Below are 23,467 nucleotides of genomic sequence, written 5' to 3'. Positions count from 1 at the left end.
TTCTAAGGCAGTTGAAAGTTAACACAAGACTTTCAACCAAAATAAACCAGTCATACCTTAGGTACTTCGGGCACATTTCGAGAAGAACAGAGGGACTGGAATAAAATATAATCGAAGGGAAGATTAATGGCAAACGACCAAGAGGAAGATCTCCGACGCGCTGGGTGGACCAAACCAAAAAAAAATATTGGTCACGGCCTGCAAGAGGCTTCTATAGCCGCTCAAGATAGAGAGGGATATAGAACATCGATCCGAGCAATTGAGACATGATGTCACCATACTCTTTCGAGAGTTAACGGACGAGAAAAAGAAGAAGATGGTAAGTGATTTTGTATGGTTTGAGTGAATGTAATTGAAGATTTCTATCCTTTCACAAAAAAGAGCATATTTTTTTAGATTCCCCATAGTAAAACATTGCCTTACTTCTAAATAGCCCGGTTAATAATTTATTTTTTCATTTTCAATAATGTTACAGTACTTCTGTATACTGTAGGGGTGCTCGACTGGACTGACAGTAGTAGATGTAAAAAGAGAAAAAATAATGGTTTCGAAAAACTAAGTTTGTGATTTATTAATAAGCGAAAGTATATTTTTAAATTGAAGTAATTTTATTATAATTTTAAAGCTTGCTGCGTATGTATGCTGAATACCTACTTGAATTGTATACCTTAATTTTAATAGAATTTAATATAACTAAATGAATTGAGGAAAAAGAACTACTAAAAGGCATTAAATCAAAGGAATAAAAACTAGAAAATAATAAATAATATTTTAGTGTAACTATGTATAACAGTATTATTTTATTTGAAATAATTTATAATCTTACTTTGGCAAGAGATCGCATCCTTGGGCCATTATGGAGCCCAACGTCAACCAGCAGCAGTTTCTTATGGTCCAAATATTTTCCAATTCTTCTGGATTCGGGTCACAAGGATGCGGATTTTCCCAGTCGTTCGGATTTAACCTATTGAAACATAGAGACGGTTTTTAAATGCTGATTTATTTTAGCAAAATAATACTTATTTTTTTACAAAAAAGTCACCCGAGATTGAAATGTTTCGTGTTAAAACATCATAATAACACTAGTTTATCACAATACAACTAAACATTTTGTTTTGAACTTTGGAGCAGAGGATTTAAATTCGATCCCAAATATCAGTTCTACTGCCAATAATGATTGGTTAGCCAAACATGCGTCCACAGTTTGAAAGAAAATTATATGAAGTAAACTGGTAATTTTTGCTGTCTTTAATTTAAGTATAAAAATTAAGGTTGACATATTTATTTTCTTTTTCAGGAGCATTCCGCATTTTACACGCTTCTTAATCTAGAAATATTTAGAATCCGGTAAGTACATCCTTTGGAAATATTTGGACGTTACGGCTTAATTTATCAAGACTTAGATCACGCTATAATTGCACAATAGAAAACGAGGAAGACCATAGTAATAATATAATATACCTATAATAATAAACTCATTAAAAAAAAACTTATAATTCGAATTTTTTTATACAAGAAAAGTATCTTGCAATTTCTTACTTAAATCTACCAGTGTTGTAGTAAGGTAAATCGAAGTAATTAATTGATAATTAAATTTAAAACAAATTATTTTTTCCGTATATCACAACTACTTATTTAAGACTCTCTGTACAGGGTGGGTCAAATTCGACGCTTTTAAATGGAAACACCCTTTTCTATTGGAGATAGACGAAAACTAATATCAGTGTCTGGAGCTCAATTTTCATCAAAAACATGATGGTGAAAACCGCACATCAATGTCTGTTACCGTTTCGGAGTTACGGGGTGTTTTTCAAAAATGTGCATTTTTAACAAATCGTTGTAACTTTTTTGCTATGGAAAATTTTGTATTTCTATGAAAACATTTCCAAAGCACCTTTTGACGTAGAATTTAATGGTTTAAGTATAATTTTTTTAAAATTAATAATTTAAGAGTTATCAACAGAAAAATTGATTTTTTATTTGGGACACCATCTATATTTTTAATTAACTAAAAAGAATTTAAAATTACCTTTTTAAAAATACAGCACACTTGATATTGTGTTATAACCCCCTTCGAAATACAGAATTTTTAAAAGTTCGCCACTTTTAACTAGTAGGCTTTGGACCCCTTATTGATGATATGCCCTTAATGGAACTCGAAAACATATTTTTCCAGCAAGAGGACGCACCGCCTCTGAACGCTGAAGTTATCAGCAAATTTTTGCAGCCAATTTCAAGTATAATTGTATGGCTAACCAAGATCCCAGCCGTTGGCCGTCGACGCCGCCTGACTTAGTGCCCAAGGATCTAAACCTATGCATATATTTGCGGAAGAATAAAAGTTCTTTATTCTTCCGTATCATCTAGACAAGAATTAGAAATACTTAGCAGTTATGACAGGATATCTTTCACCCCCACTGAGTTAATGAATTCCGCGAGACAGGGCCTATTCTACCATAAGGCCCGGGCCTTGGGCCCGGTGGTCTGTGGGACCCGTTAAGGGTTGCAAAATATTCATAATTTCTTGAATTTTTGAATTTTATTGGAAAAGAGGGCCCGAATTTTTGCTTGGGCCTTAGGGCCCGACCAGATGAAAAATAGACCCTGCCGCGAGAAATGTTCAAAGACGGTCCCTTCTCGTCTGTCCATAACAGAAGACGGTCGATATGTCGAACACCTGTAGCAAAATCTCATGTTTTGGTTTGCTATTTATTTTTATTGTTATTAGATATATACGGGAGCTATTATTATTTCAATTATTTAATTCGTTTTCTCGGAACAGGTCCGGTGCGGTTTAGCTGACTAACTGAAAAAGCTTTTGGCTCCTCCCAGCTAGTTCAAGAATTTTCGGACGATGTGACAAGTCTGCAACAATACAGCTCGTTGTCCTACTTTTGCAATTGAGCATGGTAAATTAATCTCTTTTAGATTTTTTTTGGAATTCTATGCTAATAATTCCCTCCACCGAAATTACGAACGGTAAGATCTTTAGGGTATCAAGATTCCACACGTTTTTTAAATCATATGATAAATTTTCGTATTTTGTTATTTTATCTTTTGTTTCCGTCTGTTTTATCCTGCGGGATAATGGTACTGCTATGTCAATTATAATGCCCGTTTTATTGATCTTATCGATAAAAATGTCGGGTCTATTGTGGTCCACTGTTCGATCGGTTATAATTGCTCTGTCCCAATATAAAACAGCATCCCTAGATTCCAGGACGGGTTGCGGGGAGTACTTGTAGTAGGGAGGTGATGTTTTGCTCAAGAGTTCTGATTTTATGGCAAGTTGTTGATGAATAATTTTGGCAAGTTGATTATGACGTCCAAGATACGCATTATCTGCTAAGGTAGAGCAACCAGACGTGATATGTTCTATTGTCTCCCCTCTCATAGAGCATTTTCTACATACATCAACTACGTCTTGTTTTAAAATGTTCTTTTCATAGTTTCTGGTCCTCATAACTCCGTCCTGGATGGCCATCATGAAACCCTCGGTCTCAGGAAACAATTTTCCGTCTCGAAGCCAGGCCAATGACGAATGTAGGTCGACCCCCTCAGACTGGAGCGACTTTGGATACCTGCCATGCAGAGCGCCGTTTTTCCATCCTGCAACACGCTCCTCTATCGAGATGGGTTTGTCAATCCGGTTACGGCAACTTAAATTGAGAGGAGTGTAACCTTTATCCTGAGCCACGATTAGCCTCATTATTGCACAGCTGGAGGACATAAATCGCTGCCTCATGCCATTTTCCTGCTTTAGGCATAGATCTTTTATGTTTAGCAGGCCTCTCCCACCCATCCTACGAGGAACATACAGCCTACATACAGATGAGTTTGTATGCAGATTTCTAAATTTTGTTAATTGTCTACGGGTAAGGCGATCGAGATCTTCAAGGTCGGTATTTGACCACTTGACCACTCCAAAGGAATAAGTTATTATTATTATTATTATTATTATTATTAGATATATGTAGTTTAAATGTGTTGATGTTGTTAAATATATTTTAAATTGTTATAAAATTCTGCATCTCTCCTAGCAAATATTATTTTCGTTTTAATTGATGCAGCTAGAATCACAGCTAGAATTTTTACCTAGCCGGTGCCGTTCAAAGCCCACTTATTTAAAGCGAATTTTTATATACTCTCTATCCCGAAGAGGAATCGAGCAAAATATCAAGTGTGTTATATTTTTGGAAAGGTAATTTTAAATTATTTTCAATAAATTAAAAATATACAGGGTGTCCCATATAGAAAATCACATTTTCTGTTGATAATTCTTAAATTATTAATTTAAAAAAAATTATACTTAAACCATTAAATTCTACGTAAAAAGATGCTTTGGAAAGGTTTTCATAAAAATACAAAATTTTCCATAGCAAAAAAGTTACAGCAATTTGTTAAAAATGCATATTTTTGAAAAACACCCCGTAACTCCGAAACGGTAACAGATATGCGGTTTTCACCATCATGTTTTTGACAAAAATTGAGCTCCAGACACTGATATTAGTTTTCGTCTATCTCCTATAGAAAAGGGTGTTTCCATTTAAAAGCGTCGAATTTGACCCACCCTGTACAAAGCAACGAGTTGTAATTGGAAAATTCAATTTAAAAATATGTATCTATTGATTTCCTTTATCATGAATATTTTAATTTGAAATTTAATTCTCATTCTTTTTATTTTACAATTTTAGTAAACCACCTTTCACTTTTATTTTTACTATAAAATAGAATAATGAATGTAAAAGAATAAAGAAAAAATTACAAAATATTTTGTCAAGAAAGGAGAATCTTAACAAATATATTGGCAACTTACCGATCTAAGTCCTGTTTTTCATCACATAGTGTTTGCAGATTAAACACAACAGATTTAATCGAATGGAATGAGTTGGTCGAGTTTGTTTGAAAGGGGGTAAAGAAATCCCGTAAATCCATTTAATCCGCTTTTCCTTGTCGGTTACGATTCAATAGATGGTGAAACAAAATATTTAACTTAGGTATTATAAAATAAGAAATAAAGAAGCTTAAATATTTAGGTACTGAAACATTTGATGTTAATACAATTTATTTCTTCATTCACAACTAATACACCAACTCGGGATCTCTATATTAGACCTGTTTGGTGTTGAGATTTGAACAACGGTGTTGGGTGGTGATGACCACCGGTGTTTCAGTCGGTGTACCGGTATAAACACCGGTGTTCATTTCAGCGCCGGTGTTTATCTCGACACCGGTATCGCAATGAACACCAGTGTCAAGATCAACACCGGTGTCGGTGTCGATGGTACCGTCTGTTTAAGTTAACGTCGGTGCGCTTTAATATACGATAAAAATAAGCACCGATACGACATTATTATTATCAGGTTTATTTTGAACTTATTAATTAACATTATTTCTTCTTTAACCCGTTTACAAAACACCGGTGTCAATATCAAAACCGGTGTGGTAGTCAAAACCGGTATCGAGATGAACACTGGTGTCCAGACCAACACCGGTGTCGAGATGAACACCGGTGTTGTAGATGAACACCGGTATCGAAATGAACACCGGTGTCGGTATTAACACCGAAACACCGGATAGCCTATATTTGGCCACCGGTGTCAGCCCAACACCGGTGTTAAAACGGTGTTCCGGTGTTTGAAACAGGTCTAATCTCTACTACCAGAAATCAACAGAAGAATTCAGTTAGCATGGAGTAGGTATGGAAGAAACGCAATCATATTTAAATCTAGAATGCCACTCTATCTAAAGAAGAAAACATTCGACCAATGTGTACTTTTTTATTCGTGTCAAAAGCGTTCCATATAAAAATATATATATATATGTACAAAAATACTAATAAAAAAATATATACAAAGTGTATAAAGACAAACAGAAGAAAATTGCAAAGGTAAAATTGAAGACAGTTACAAACATAAAAATTGTAAAAAAAAACAACAGAAAAAAATGAACATTGTACAAATACTAAATATTATCAGACCAAAAATTAGCAACATCGACGGCATTTCCTGTGGCCTGCAATAGGTCGTCAAACGTACAAGAAACTGGACACTGAGGGCAGTTATATAGATATCTGGTGGTTTGTTCTGTACCACATTCGCATAATGTTGATGGATCTGTAAGAAAATTCCATTTGGCCATATTATCCTTTGTTTTGCCAATCTCACTTCAATCACAAGTCTGCACCTGGCGGAAGGGATTCAGAAGTTGGGATCCATGATGCGATATCTGCATTTCTCAGTGTCCACAAGTTTTGTCGCGCCATCGATGGAGATGCACCGTCATCGATAGTGGTTTTTAGGAAGCTCTTTCTAGATTTCAATCTATTTAGGGGAGGTTGATGTCCATGCAACGGATGAGCAGCGTTTACTTCCATCTTATGTCTCTCGGTATTCGCGGCAATAAATAATTAATGTGTACTACCAGTCATGATCTATACATGCGAAACCTGGACATTTAAAATAGACATCATAAGGAAATTGCAGGTCGCACAATGCTCAATGGATAGAAATATGCTGGGAATAACCAAGAGAGACCGTAAAAGAATAGAGTGGATATGTCAAAAGACCCAGGAAATAGATGTCATCCACAGAGTCAAATCTCTTAAGTGGTAATGGGCAGGACATCTGGCAAGAAGGACAGACAACAGATGGACCAAATACAAAGAGAGAATGTGAGGGAGGCTGTACCATAATTGGAAATGGTTGAATAAGCTGAAAATGGTGATGATAATGACAATTTTTTTCTGTGTCTATAATTGATTTGTTTAATAACTATAAGTGACGAGCAGTGTAGTTAAATGTGTAACTGATTTGTGTCATATTATATTGTCATATACCTTATGATTGAAAATAAAAATGACTTCAAATTACGTTAGAAGTGCTGGCATATCAAGGTAAATTTCCTATCGATAGATCAATACTTAGAAAAAAAAATCTCTAAACATGACAAGTTATCATCATCATCAGCTTATTCAACCATTTCCAATCATGGTGAAGCCTCCTTCACGTATTTAGATACTCTCTAGTATTGTAGTTGGGCCCATTGTTGTATATTGTTAGCTATGCGGGCCCAAGTTATCTCTGCTAATTTCCAAATATCATGGTCCCATCTTAAGTTTGGTCTTCCTCTAGGTCTCTTGATTCCTCGTGGGTACCATTTTGTTATTTTTGTGATCCACCTGTTGTCTGTCCTTTTTACCAGGTGTCTTGCTTTGTTAAGGGATTTGATTCTGTGGATGACATCTATTATTTTTTGTCGTATCCACTCTATTCTTTTACGGTCTATCTTGGTTATTAAATTGTTATTAAACATGGCAAGTATAAACACATATTTCCTGTTAAAAATAAATATAATATTTATCGCAATTTTTATCCAGTCCTTTTTAGTTTAAGCTGTATGTTTGGTTGTGATGAATTACACCCCTTTCAACGTGTATATTCAAGAGCTTAAACTTCCCCATTCACACTTTTAACTTAATCTCATTTAGACATATAGTCCTTAAATATATTTCGTTTAGCAAACGGGCTAAAATCCCTTAATTTTCTCAGTCTACACACCGTCTAGCGCTTTAAATCTCAGAGAAACAAGTAAGTGTAGATGTAGATGAGTCCTAAATTATTTGTCGATAAAACTTTTACGTTTCTGTCCTTCTTCAGACATTTAATAAAGATAATTTTTATTTGATGTATTGGAATATACATATACATATACAGTTGCTACAAGTTCGGGGTACGATCACTGGTATCTCGGAAACCGTAATAGATACGAATATGGTTAAATTAGGGCAAAGTTGCGCCTTGGGATGTTCACTAAGATGCTATCAAGAAAGTTTCAAAAATTGCAAGGATTTCTAAATTCTTTCGAAAAAACGGAGTTTTTTGCAAATCAATTTTTTTCCTGCCGTTACTTTTTAGAAAATCCAATCCATTATTAACTGTTCTTTCATTGGGACAATTATTTTTTTCATTATATTAATGATTTGTTAATCATAGATCGATACCTGGTTTATTAATAGTATGAATCTAATTTCATCAATATAATGAAAATCTGGTTGTTAAATTAATGTAAGATTTTCATTAATATAAAGAACGCGTTCATTGTCCCAATGAATGCGTTCTTTGTTTTAATGCTGAAACTTTAACGAACACATATTCATTATATTAATGTACTAAATCATTGATTAATGAGCTGTACATTGTGACAATGAACAATGTTATTAATACAATGAACACACTATATTATATTAATGTACGCCATCTTGATCGGTTACTTTGGCACTTTAATAACGTCTGTGTGGTTGAGTTATTCAGTGAGGCTTTAGTTTCATTAGAGCGGTAAGTGTTCTCTTCAATATTTTAAATATTTTAAATAAAATTTCTATCGTATTGCAGTTTTTATAACAGAGAGTACAAAATGCATTCAAAAGTATAAGGTCTGTTTGAAGGGCTGTACATAAAATTGAACGAAAAAAATATTTATGCATTAGCGATGGTTTGATCTTCTTTCGACCATAAAGAACATAAGAAACTAGTTTGTAGAAGTTGATTGATTATAATTACGATTAATATTATCTATGTCTTATTAATATTAGATCGTACATATTGAGATTTCTCATTAATAATACAAAAAGTTAAAAATATGATCTTTAAAATGCTGACCTGTATACTATTTATTTGAATGTATAAATTTACTCAATTTTCCTTGATCATTGTTAATTAGCGCGCATCAATATTGTTACGATGAATAGATTAAATATTTTAAAAAACCAGAGCGAAACTTGGAATTACTTTAAATAATTTGTGTAATAATATCGTTGTACTCAGGAGACCGAATTCTTTGAAAACCTGAAATAAAAAATGCAGGTCCGTATTTAAAAAAAATTAAGTTGACCTCTGTATCTCACAAATTATCAGCTAATTTGAAAATCTAAAAATACTGTCAGGTAGCCTTCATAAACTGAGCTATGAGAATGTGCCCAATTAGTTTTTTTTATTTTCTTAAAAGTAACGGCAGGGAAAAATACAATTGATTTTCAAAAAATTCCGTTTTTCCAAATAACTCAGCAATCCTTGAAAAATTTGGAACTTTTCTGAGAGCAACTTGGTGAACATACCAAGACACGAATTTTTCCTAATGTAATCATGTTCGTATCTATTACGGTTTCCGAGATACCAATGCCCATACCTCGAATTTGTAGCACCCTGTATAATTCAGTGTTACAAACATATGGTAATCGCAAAACAATTTCCGATGTACGTCATTAACTTTGAGTGAAAAGCGATGGCGACAGCGCTGCCAGATTTTGAGGGATTTATGAGATGAATCTTAATTTGAAATTGACAAAACATAATATTTATTATATCATTTTTTAAAGAGTTTTACGTTTTATTTTTAATTAAATAAATAATGTTTTACTGATTAACTGATTTATTTGTTTTATAGCTTATTTTACTTATTACATATTGGCAAAAACTAGTCCAGGATTATTATAAGCGTTATTATGGGTTATTTATTTATTGATATACAGTGTGTCCCATTTTGGTTGAAATCATAGGGTATCTCCGTTATTAGTGAAGATAGAAGGGTGCGGTTTGCATAAACCTGTGCCACTTTTTCGTCAAACGGAAGATGCTGCAAACAAAATTTTCATAGCCTTCATTTCTGAGCTACAGGGTCTTTTCGAAAATTTTGCAATTTGGGACACCCCCTGTATCTCTGTTATTGTTAAAGGTATCGAGAAGGCGAAAACTGCTTATTGTAGAACTTTTTACGTAGAATACAGTGGCGTAGTCTGTTTTTCTACCAAAAAAATATTTTTGAAAATATGAACTAAAGTTATGTTTTTTCAAATGGAACACCCTGTATATTTATAAATCATGTGATCTGTCTTGCTATGAGCTTCTCAAAAATATATATCACTCTATATTTATTTTCACTATTTACTGCAATATTTAAAATATATCATTTTCTGATTAGTAGGCCGTGATAAATAACAAAAAATCAAAATGGTATTTACTAAAATAGTCAAACACATATTAAAATTTATTTGGGATTGATATATTTTACTTTTGAAATAACTGTTACCACTGAAACTGTGAATATATTTTTCTTTTTTTTATAACGTGATGGGTTTGCAAATATCTAAATCTTGAATTATTAAAGCATTTTTCAGGTGTTCGACATTGTTGTAGTGCCTACGATATATTTCGTATTTCAAAAATTCCCAAAATCAGAAATCGGGAACGGCGAAATCCGGGAATCAAGGAGGCTATCAATATGCGTTCATTGGTTCCAATTCATTGATTTGAAAAATAATAATTTAACAGTATTCTAATATTTCCATAGTTATGAGGGGGAATGTTCCCCATCTTGCTGAAAGTATATTTCACGTAAATTAGCTAAAGGAATATCTAAAATTTCCGATACGATAGATTATTCTTATGTATACACGTATTCCAAGATTTACAAATAGCGGTAGAGAGTTAAGTTTCCCTAATATATAAGGAATTTATTAGCGGCTCCCAAAATAAAACAAGAGACAGATAGCAGTATACTTTTAATAATTCTTTAGTTTCTTTTATTATCAATCATGGCCTACTAATAAATATGATGTTTTAATAAAAACTTTTAAATATTGCAGTAAATAGTGAAAATAAATATAGAGTGATATATATTTTTGAGAAGCTTATGGCAAGACAGATCATATGATTTATAAATATACAGGGTGTTCAATTTAAAAAAACATAACTTTAGTTAATATTTTCAAAAATATTTTTTGGTAGAAAAACAGACTACGCCACTGTATTCTACGTAAAAAGTTCTACAATAAACAATTTTCACCTTCTCGATAGCTTTAACAATAACAGAGATACCGGATGTGTCCCAAATTGCAAAACTTTCAAAAAGACCCTGTAGCTCGGAAACGAAGAGAGCTATGAAAATTTTGTTTACGGCATCTTCCGTTTGACAAAAAAGTGAGACAGGTTTGTGCAAACCGCACCCTTCTATCTTCACTAATAACGGAGATATCGTATGATTTCAACCAAAATGGGACACCCTGTACATCTTACAACGCTATAAGTGGTAATAATAAGTAAGAGGGTGCTTTTAATGCACAAATAAGCACATAATTTAATAAAAACTAACTGTAAATGGTATAATATGATTATCAATCAAACTTACTTTTCTGACTGCAGTCAAGGTTAATAAAGGACCTTTATTGTCACGTTCTCGTTCAAAATAGTTAAACAAACAGGGAAGCTACAAGCTTTTTGCTTCAACTGTTTAAATGTTTCGGCATATTTTCAACAAACAATTTCAAGAAATACAGTACAAAAACTCGAAAATTTAGTTCTTAAAAGAACTGTTTGTGCTTAAAAATGCAATTTTTAAAAAAAGACAAATGAAAATAGGCAAAAAACGAGAATTACTCACAAAGATTCAGCAACAACACGATATTATACAAAATAAGGACTGACACTAGGATAATTGTTTTCAAATAATAAAGGGCAACATTGCTAAACACGACGCAATGTGACCAACATAGTGATAATAAATTCGGTTTAAACTAATCTTTGCAGCTTTAATCTAAATAAAATATCTGTTGCAATCATTTGGCTCTATAAAATATAATATACAATATACAATATTTATTTTCTCCCAATACAATTCTTAATGCTCTGTTTTGTAATACTTGCAGTCGATTACAATATAATATAAGGGAACTACAGTGTGTAAATTATTGGCAAACTATTGCTTTGTTACTTAATATACGGAAATTGAGATTTATTACAATCCAATATTATACTTATGTTAGGGCACCTCTATCTTTACTTATTTCTCTACGCAATAAATCTTCCAGAGAGCATCTTACCAACGCTAAACAAGTACAGCTTAATGATCTAAGACGATTACATTCTTCTAAAGACTACATTATCAAAAGTTCGCGGCTGTGGTTTGCACTTCGTCGTCGTTTAAAGTTTCGTTTGTATTTTTGGGCGAGTTAGAGAAAATAAAGTTTTGTTTTGAAAGTTGGGGAACGAGGTTGAAGAACGAACTAAGTTGTATGTCAAAATTAAAAACTTTTACGCCTCGAAGAATGGCGCAAGACTAAAAGTCTACGGCTTATAGTATTTCGCAGCCAAATTACATTTTGTCTAGTTTTGTATAAAATAGATAGAGATATATAGGAGTAAATAAACCGTTGGCATCCGCCATTATTTCCAATAGCTTAAATGGTAGAATCAAACGTCTTGTTTAATTCCGACTTTAATGACTGAAACTTACGTAATATTTAAATGATTATTAATAATCCTAATGAGAAAGTTTTTTTTAAAGAAACACTTGGTGAATTTTCATCTGAAATAAAAAAACAGTAATATTATACCGTATTAAGGTTGATTCTCACTATACCTTCCATATCAGCTCCCTTCCGTTTACGTAAAATATTATATCATGTAAATGAATAGGACAATGTACACTATCCGTTCCGTTTTCCTTCCGTTCCATATCCTTTCCTTCCACGCATTTTTTTGGCCGACGTACCGAAGCATATCGGAAATAGCGTTGTCAAGTTCTTAATTTGTATACCAGCTCTGTTAAAATTTTGCTGATACTTATTTATTCTTTCACCTCTTAATTAAAATTATTGCCTTTTTCAACAGATACAAATTATTAAAATAAAACTTTCTTAATGATATAAATTGTACAATAAAAAGTATGGAACGGAAGCTTACTTTTGCGTCCATACAATAAAACATACGGAACGGATATGGAATGGAAACGGAAGGTATAGGGAGAATCAACCTTTATACTTCTCAGTAATTACTAATTGTTATATTTTTAATTTATGGTCATTCTTTGGTCATGGTATGGTCATTTATTTTCATTATAGTTAAATGTTTATACAATGTCGCTGATACATATCGATTATTAGATAAAATATAAGAGGTATCGCAAAAAGTTAAATATAAAAGTTACAGTATCGGTAATAAAGTCGTAGCACATCAAAGTTTCATTTTTTTAAATGGAACCCCTGTATATTATCGCATATTTCGGTTCTTCCTTCAATTCTAAGCAAAAATCGAGATACACACAATGTACCTCAAACCAAACGTTTCCGACTTATTGACTTTCGAAAATATCACATAAACAATTTGATTTAATTAATTTCGATGTGTTCGGTTTCATTTAACGATTCCATTTTGCGAAAACTGTGATACTTAGTAATATTTGACATTAGTTTTCAAGTTCAGCATTTATAAAGGTATAAAATGAGATTATATAAAGTCTGGAAATTACAAAATTTTCGTTTAACATTTCAAAATCAAAACTTGAAAAGAAAAAATCATAATTCGAAAATTGTTGAAAATAGGTGTATAATCGTAATACAACATAATTCCAAAAAAAATACTGAACTTAAACGTTTTGATATTTTGACGTAACCAATTTACCTCTTCTAACCTAACCTAGCCTACTACTATAATTTTTAGTCTTTATAATACTATTCGACAGCATAATATGATTTATTTTCTTAATATCTCCCGTTAGAGAGAACATAGAAAGTTGCGGTTTGCGCTAATATTTTGAAAATGTGCTCTATTTAACGGTACAAAGAATAATATGGCCTCCTATTAATGATTAATAAAAAATTATGATGTCAAACAGCGGCCTCTAGTTACCACGAAAAAAATATGAAAAAAAATTATACTGGAGATTATTAAGGAAGAAAAGCTCTTTTAAACGAGCCCTAGTTTGTTTAAATCGGCTAACCGGCTAACCGAGTAACCGATAAAGAGTTATCCTTATTTTAATAAAAGCAAGTTTAACCTTTCCCCACCACTTTATTTTATGAGATAGTGCAAAATACTCTATATCAAAAAAAATACAAATTTATCGATGAATATAATAGTAATATTTAAAATATCTGTTCGCCTGTATATTTTTGAGAAAAAAACCCTTTTCTGATTGGATATCAGAGAAACGCCCCCCTAGCGGACATTTTTCGAACTTGAAGATAATTTTCAGCGATTTCTCTTGGTCGATTTACTTATTAGATTTTTTATCCAATAGTTAGTTATAGGATAAGTAATTTCTGAGATACAGCCGGCGCCCATTCTTATTTGCCCACCCGGTAAGTATACGCCAAATTTGAACAATTTTTGACAAGCCGATTTTAAGTAATTTATGGAAAACTACATCTATTTTTAAATTGAAACTGAATAGGTAACAATGCAAAACCAGTCAAATGTCAACATTCCTGAAGTTGACAACCTATGATTTTATCATTCTCAAATGTAATTTGTTGTTCTGTATATACTACGTTATAGTACCTACGCTTAGTGTCCCCGAAATGTATTTTTGTAATTTAAAACTGGTTCAAATGAGGCTAAAGCCTAACGTTTAGAAAATACAATTTGATATTGTCAAAATTATAGGATGACAACTTGAGATACGTTGGCATATGCCTGTTTTTATAAGGTTTGTTCCAACCCCGCTGAGAACCGTTCAGGAACGGTTCTGTTCATGCGCATAGGGCTAAAAGCGTTCCAACCTTGATGGGAATCGTTCTCGAACGATTCTCGTTGCGTTCCAACCAATTTTCTGATCGTTATTAGAACGGTTTCGGAACCGTAATTTCGATACTTGCCAGTAAGTTGGAACTGTTTGTACTGACATGCGCAGTTAGTAAGTTATCACCTGATTGACCTTTGGGCCGGGGCGTTTGTTTATTTTGTTTTGTGGATTTGTTTGGAGTTTAATGCGTTTTAGTGTTTAGAATTCTTTCTATACTTAGATATTGTTAATTAAATAGCATATAAACATTTTGATAAGACCATAAGACGTCATGAGTAGTGACGAAGACAGTGATATTTTCACAGAAGGGCAGTCGAGTGAAGATGATTTGGAAGAACTTTATCAGTCAAGAACCAAAAATAAAAATTACCTCGGTGAGATGAAAAATTTAGCTAGGGTTTAAAATTTTACAGTTCACACTTTTAAACAAAAAAAAACGAAGAGTAAACCAAGTGAAACTTCCAAAATTATGGTTTGTGTCCATTATTTATTAATGTAGGTAGTAATTTACCACTTTTTACAGTTTCCACTGCTCTATACAATTAATATGAATATCTGTGAAGAATATTATTAAGGTTTGTTTTGTTTACATCGTACATCAAACAAAAAGTGAGGTTATTTTAACCGGTGTTTTGACAAGACAGATTAAAAACGGTTCCGAAACTGTTCCAACCGATTGTCAATCTAGAATCGTTCAAAAACAGTGCCGAGTTAACGCATGCGGATAAGACTAGTCCCAATGATTACAGAACGGTTCCAGGACCGTTCTAAAACTTGGGGTTGGAACAAACCTATATTGTTACCTGTCCAGTTTTAATTTAAAAATAAATAGTTTTTCTTAAATTACTTAATATCGGCTGGTCCAGAATTGTTAAAATTTGGCAGGTGTATTCAGCCATACACTTACGACTTCACTGTAAAATAAATAGGGGAGCCAATGTCTGGGCAGTTCAAAATTTGCATGGGATTTCCTATGTTTCCAACGTCCGATGTCTAATACGTCTATAGTATCAATATGAGGTATATTTTGACCACAATGATCTCTTCAGTTTGATCATCAATTTAGAAAATGAAGATGATCAAGATTGCTGAATAATTGTGCCACAGATTTATTGTGTCACACACAATGTTTCCATAGAAAATTAAATACCTTATTGATTTTTACTTGCCTGGCTACCAAAAATATAATCATAGAGATGACCAAGTATGATGTTGCCATATAGAGCCATATATTTAAGGTGAGTGGATGGGCAAATGCTAATAATTCTGGAGGTTCCTTGACAGCTTTGGCATAGAGCACACTTATGCCTGAAATAAAAGTAATAGTCCAGTCAATATCTCAATAACAAATTATTATTATTTGTAGTCAAAATGTAATTATTATAATATGTAATATTTTTAATGGGCACTTTTAGCTATTTATCGCAAACAATTAAAAGCACTTTGGCAAATTCAAAATAGTTTCCTATTGCTGTAAGAAATACTACGTTTTTTATTAGATTCTGAAAATAGTTTTCAAATCGCCTTCTACCTACATATAAATTTGTAGAGAATAAATTTAAAACTTAAAACAAAACTATGAACAATTTAAATTTTGTATTGTTAGTCGGAAACGGCTTGTTTTTTACCAAACACGGAAAAAGTTTAAACGGTACTTTTACAAAGTTAAATTAAATGGTCACTAAAAGTTTATTCATACGAGAACGTCGCATTCCTGTGTATTTTTATTCAAGTTACGTAGAAATTCTGTAGCATGCAAGTAGAGCTTTATAGGAATATTAGAAATGCTATTTTCTTGTAAAACATTTGGCGGATTTACTATATTAAAGTAAATGCCCGATTTTTTATCGCTTTGAGCTAAGACAAATAATATGGACGAAACCTTACTATACAAAATGCAGGTGCCTACCCAAGTAGCAAAAAGAAGTTCTAAAAGGATTGAATTATTTTATAACAGTCGAATATCGTTGTCTTAAGGACTGCTTGATTTTATTAACCGTTTGGTTTCGACCATTCTGTTTTTTAATAAAAGTTGTCATATTAAACTATTTTCTAGTGGTTTTTACAACGTATCCTATAACGCATTAAACGATAATTTCTTTTAGTATGATATAACACTTAATAAGACAATGCTATATGATAACAAACATATTATTTTATTAGACTCTTATACCCACCATGTAAGAGTTCTATATTATTCATATAACTAGTAGTCACAAGATCATATAATAGTTACTTAAACTTGTCTTATTAAAGTTGTATTACGTTGTATGATAGAATGTTTTATTGCGTTAAACTACGGTGCTGTATACAACACTAGTTATATAGCCTTATATGATAAAATTGTGATTAACAAAATAAATTCGCTGTAATACCTGCATTATAAAACTGGGAATGTATAATATAACCTCATTTTAAATTAAATGGTATACCTAGTTATTTATTTTGTTATTATGGCAAAAGTAATATCTACGTACGAGTATAATCAATTAGAGCTATTATGAATTCTGGACAAAGTTGGAAAAAAATTAACAAACGCATTGGTAGTTATAAAGAGCATGTAAGAAAAAACTCATCGAAATTACGGCAAATAATCCCGAGAATTCCCTGGGTTCCCAAAAGCCAAAATCTCTCGGGTTGTCTGGTTCCTTCAAAGCATTGTTGCCACGTTGATGTAAAAGTTTTACTGTAGTAGTGTTTGTATTGTTTTATTGTTGTTTTTCCAAGTCCTTAGGTTGCCGCTCACTCGTCGGGCATGCATGAAATGCATTGCGTGCATGAATCCATGAAAACCTGATCATGTTTGTTAGTTTAAATACTAATCTAATGAGATTTGGCAACATCTATTTGTCACAAATCTCAAAATGTCAAAAATAGTTCTATAGTGCCTGGAAATTCTGCGTAATGATAGATATTTATCCTATACCTTTTTATTTTACAACAAAGACTTATTTAAGGGATTCATTTATAATAAAATATATTATTGCATTATAATTCACCATGTTTAAGGCAGAATTTTTGTATGGCCTATGGCCGCCATTATATGAAGCAAAATTAAAAACATCAAAATAAATTGTAAAATGTTATTTTTGAGAACTATTTTGTGATAAGATTCCCACATACAGTAATAAACTGTTCAATTAAATTAAAAACAAGAATTTTTGAAAATTTTATTTTATTTTATTGTTTAAATTTATACGTAAACCTTAATCGAAATTAAAGCGCTTTAATTTTTTGCCAAATACATACCTATAATCTACCAGTAAAATTTTCGGCGCAACAAAAATTGTCCCTACTTTTCAAACCCTATTAATGATTTTTTATATTATTTGTTGTACCTTCTAGCTCTACCCACCATTTTCACCGTCGAGTCTCCTTTTTAACAATCCACATCCTCTAGATTTATTTTACGACACGCTTAAAATATAATTTGCTCCTAATATTCTTCGGTAAAAAATAAAATACTCTTTTACCTCGCTAAATGATCAAATGTTTTTATTGTCCTGTTTCTTAGATGTAACCACGTAATACACAATAACACTAGTTTTATAATAGTTATATAACGCTGTGTAAAATAGTTGCATAAGAGTTGTATACCCTTTTTATAGAACTTCTATACTACTAAACGGTTGTATAAAAATAGGCCTTTTTTGGTTGTAAAGCTATCATATTACGGTCTTATAGCACGTTATATGAATTGAAGTACCCTATAAAAATGATCACATAGCTGTTTATACAGCCTTTATAAAATAAAATTTGCTACTTGGGTAAAGGCGCACTCTCACGACTGGTCTACTTGGCAAGTACGCCAATATTTGCGTACTTGGCAAGTATCCCCACCAGTCCACACTTTGTAAACAACATCGGCAAGTGTGGCGCTCACACGACGTATCAATTTCAACAAGTACGCCAGCACAAACATTGTTTAAATCCTTGGTAAGTAAACAGTATAGTCGCATCGATGGATACCGAAATTGTCGTTTCTAGTGGTTCTTTTTTCTTTTTAAGTTCTTTTATTACTATATTGTCAGTACATCTCTGGTTTTTGCCATTTACGCGTGGACTACTCTGGTTTTTCCTATGTACGGCAAAATAAGCAAGCTGTAATATCTCTGGGACTTAGCGTATTATTGCTTTCTTTTTTTTCGAATGACGTTAACATTTGTCCATAAAATTGTATCGCTCAACGTCGCTATCTTAAGTTCTATGAAAATGTGACATATTTGGTTTTTTCCGTGTAGTCGTCATTTGTCCACTCCATTTATTGCTGTGGGAACGATTTAGATGCCGCCAGTATTGAAGTTATTAATGTAAATTTGATATTACATAATCTATTATGAATATACAAGTGGTTTTGCACTTAAATTTAAGGTTTTTTATAAAGTGGAATTAATCTGTATTAATATTTGTATATCTTAACAAATATGTGTTTCTTCTTTCAATAAATAAATAATAGTATCTGAACTTACCCAGAGTCATAAATGGCATTGTAAAATCGACAGCACGTCTTCTCTCATATGTGATGGTTAAGTCACAAACTGCAAGATCGGCTTTCTGAACAATAAAAATTAGTATTATTTTATTGTCTTTTAAAATGTTTATATGTTTAAAATCAAAATTTCATTTTATTTTATACGTAAAATTATATGAGGAATGTCATCGATGTTTATTTCTAAGCCAACCGAACGCCGTTTTTTTTTGGATCATGCGGTATTATTTTCAAGTTACAAACCCAACTGTAATCAAGAATTTGTAAGCAGGAAAAATAGTAATGGTATTGTGAAATTTGTGTTGTCGTATTTTTTGAAATAAATTCGGAAAAGATAAAAAAGAAATCGGGAAAATTGTGGCAAAAATATTTCCCAATCTTCGGAAGCAATCGTTTTTGTTTTGTTTCGAAAGATGACATTGTTAGGTTTCAGCAAAACGCAAATTTTCTCTAATTTAATAATTTTTGTATCTTTTCTGGTTTAGTATGCATTTGTCGTAGTAGGAAACATGAATGAATTATACAGGGTTGTTCACCACATACGACACGGAGTATTGTAGCTAAACGATGAGATTTTTACAAATTGTAAGTTTTGGGTTCGATGAAGGACTATTAGAGGTACAATTTAAAAATAATTGTACAAGATACAGAGTGTCCCAAATAAGTAAAAAATATCAAAGTTGTATTTTTTTAAATGGAACACCCTGTATATTATTACATTTTTAGTTTCTACGATTAAAATAAAGGTAAAAATTTGAAAGATTTATTATACTTAAAACTTACCGTTTTTGAAATATTTTCAATTTTGTGAAATTGCTGTAAAAATTTTAAGGCTTCATTTCTCCAAGGGTATCAAAGTTTTTAAAACTAAATATTTACTGAAGTTTATTTACTGATCAGTTATTGTGTTGCAATTATAAAAATAATACTACCTTATACAGAGTGTCTAAAAATTTATTTTAAATAATTATTAGCTTCAAACGGCAATAACTTGTTTTATTTAAATGGAACACCCTGTATATTTTACGAGAATCAGATGCACAATTTAATTGTCTATCAAATTATATTATACCATTTTTTACCTATCTCTTTAAGTTTCTGTGGAAAATACATTTTCTTGTAATTTAGAACTTATTTATCAATATACCCATGGACTATTGACATTTTAGATTATTTTTAAAGATGTACCACATTTTTAAAGAGTACAGATACTAATATTGTCGATATAATTTGTTTATTTTATTAAAAAATAAAAAAAAACTGTTTAAATATTTGTTAAAGAGGACCAATTAATATGATTTCAGTATTCAAACTACATTAACTGACTGTTTGCGTTGATTAATAATAATTGCTCCAAATACTAAAAAACTGAATTTTGTATGGGCATTAGACAGTGTGATAAAAAGTAACACCTTAAAAATGATATCTCATTTTTTAATAAATGCTTATTTATAACAACAAAGACTTTAATTTGATAACTTATTATTATATTGATTTCTAACTCAAAAATCCACATTTATTTATAATAATTTATTAACGAACACAATTAAGTATGCCATTAATTAGTATATGGGCGGAAATAATGGTGTTATATTTAATTAATGGTATACTTTTTATAAAGATTTAAATAGTTTTCTTTTTGCATATTAATCGGGTAGTAATATTATCGTTTTGCTAAAAACGATAATATTACTAGTCTGTACATTTTGTACATTTGTTGCTTTAAAAACAATCTAAAATGTCAATATTCCATGGATATATTGATAAATGAGGTCTAAATTATAAGAAAATGCATTTTCTACTAAAACTTGAAGGGATAGGTAAAAAATGGTATAATGCAATTTGATAGACAATTTAATTGTGCATCTGATTCTCCTAAAATATACAGGGCATTCTATTTAAATTAAAGAAGTTGTTGCCGTTTGAAGTTAATAATTATTTAAAGTAAATTTTTAGACACTCTCTATAAAGTAGTATTATTTTTATTATTGCAACACAATAACTGATCAATAAATAAACTTCATTAAATATTTAGTATTAAAAACATTGATACCCTTGGAGAAATAAAGCTTTAAAATTTTTACTGCAATTTCACAAAATTGAAAATATTTCAAAAACGTAATGTTTAAGTATAATAAACCTTAATCAAATTTACCTTTATTTTAATCGTAGAAACTAAAAATGTAATAATATACAGGGTGTTCCATTTAAAAAAATACATCTTTGATATTTTTTATTTATTTGGGACACTCTGTATCTTGTAAAAATATTTTTAAATTGTAGCTCTAACAGTCCTTCAACGAACCCCAAACTTACAATTTGTAAAAATCTCATCGTTTAGCTACAATACTCCGTGTTGTATGTGGTGAACAACCCTGTATATATACAATGCGTTTTATTTTTCTTCATAAAGAAATAGCTATTTATGTAACAAGATGCGAAATGAATGTGTCTAAGCATCGGACGCAAAATTGTCCAACGAGGCGAAAGCCGAGTTGGACAATCCGTCGAGTGCTTAAAAACACTCTTTTCGCAACGAATTTCATACAAGATTTTTGTGAAAGCGGATAATTTGAGATTTTCATGCTATTATTATTATTTCTTTTTTAAACATTTTTAAAAATGTTCTGGTAATCGGTTTCTGAAGCATTGTTTATGCATTGTTTAATGACAAAGTTCTGACAGGTTCAAACGTTGCCGTATTTCCTACAAAGAAATGTGAAACACTTTTGTGAAAAATGAGTGATAATGACAAGTCTTTGGATATTCAACAAGCTGCTGAAACTGCGCTATCTACGTTAGTGCTCGAGAAGTCGAAAATCTTATACGAGACCACCTACAACTTTGAAACCTGGGTCAAAGAAAAACATGTTGAGAATTTCACAGAAAAGGTATTGCTAGCCTATTTCCTGAAGTTATCCACTACCTTAGAGCCGTCAACTCTGTGGAGTAAATATGTGTTTGATGCTCTGCACCATGATGTACCTGAACAGAAACGTAGATATTAGCAAATTCACAAACCTTATTGCATTTTTAAAAAGAAAAGTTTCCGGATATCAGGCAAAGAAATCAAAAGTATTTACAAAACTGGAAATAGAACGCTTTATGAAAGAAGCTGATGAAAAGACTTCCTGTTAGCTAAAGCTGTCTTAATCGTTGGAGTATTTGGAGCATGTAGGAGGGAAGAAATCACGTTTTTGGCCGTAGATGCCATTAAAGATTGTCAGTCATTTATTAGTGTGAAGATTCCGAATACAAAAACTCATTTTCCAAGAGTGTTTATGATTACTGAGGAACCAATAGATGATATCAATTTCTTACATGTATTTTGTAAGTACGCAAAACTTCGACCACTCAATGTGACACATCAGCGATTTTTCTTGACGTATCGAAAAAATCAATGCTGTACTCTGCCGGTTGGAATCAATACCATTGGGGCCAATGCCAAAAAATATTTTTCTTGGACTGTAACATTTTAATAAAACGATACTATTGGCAACCCAACATACACCCTACCGAATTAGTTCTGACTAATTTCGGATACTCTGTTGATCGTACTTGCCCTTGTCGGCGCAGGGGTGCAACTTTGTTCATGTTTCAAAGCGATAGCAAAGTAATTTGTAGCTTGATGCACTATGTTCAGTAGCAACATCGATTCGTAGCGATATTCTGATTTCTCGCTTTGTGGCGAGGCGACAGTCTAGACACGTGTGCAAGAGTGTGATAGTGATACCATATTTCGCAGCATTTGAGCGACAATAGTTTTGCAATGAACATAGTATCGATCTGGTTTTGACATCGCTTCTAAACGATCGGTTGCTAACTTGAACAAAGTTGCACCCCTGAACTAGAGCATCTTTTTGACTATCGGAAGTCACCATTTTTGATTCAGATTTCGTGGCTTAAACATCGACATACTTATCCGAAGTCATCCGAGAAAGCTTCAACCTTTTTACCCTATTAACCTTTGGAATGTAGTCCTAATGGTTCCTGGCATTTGGGGAAGGGATCAATTTTAAGTTTTCATGGGTATTTTCGTGGTATTTTGATCTTTTGGTTCAACCTTATCTCTTTACAGATTTTCTAAACGTGGTTTTGGTTGTCCTGTCATGAATTTAATTTTTGAGTAAACCCTCAGCATCGTGAGGTAAGTTCTAGAATTGCTAAAATGCATTTTGTGCATAAGTTGTGTCGTTTCCAGGGTTTTACCGTCCAGTTACATGGCGAGTTATATGTCGTGATTGGTGGTTTGAGGTACGAGAGCCTGTATCTATGATCCATGTTTGATTTCCACATGGCTGGTGGTATTGTAAGGGACTGTTCGAGGCTGTGGTAGATTGGGGATGAGCTCCCACACCTAACATCCACACACCATCTAGAGGGACGAGCCAAAGCCTGGAA

General features: G+C 32.1%; 1 protein-coding gene across 1 annotated transcript in view; it reads right to left on the bottom strand.

Moving 5' to 3' along the window:
* Window positions 1-23,467, bottom strand: part of LOC115879226 (glutamate receptor ionotropic, kainate 2-like) — a 107,331-nt gene that overhangs the window by 9,161 nt on the left and 74,703 nt on the right. The window contains exons 9-11 of the mRNA XM_030895927.1: window positions 19,047-19,131; window positions 15,747-15,885; window positions 827-964 (exon numbers count right to left, since the gene is read on the bottom strand). Of these exons, the coding sequence (XP_030751787.1) occupies window positions 827-964; window positions 15,747-15,885; window positions 19,047-19,131 (362 nt within the window). The remainder of the gene's footprint in view (window positions 1-826; window positions 965-15,746; window positions 15,886-19,046; window positions 19,132-23,467) is intronic.

Source organism: Sitophilus oryzae, unplaced genomic scaffold (genome assembly GCF_002938485.1).
Source record: "Sitophilus oryzae breed Bouriz unplaced genomic scaffold, Soryzae_2.0 scaffold_1576_pilon_pilon, whole genome shotgun sequence".
Classification (NCBI taxonomy): Eukaryota; Metazoa; Arthropoda; class Insecta; order Coleoptera; family Curculionidae; genus Sitophilus; species Sitophilus oryzae.
Note: the sequence above shows the minus strand (reverse complement) of the source record. Positions and strands in the feature narration are given on the sequence as shown.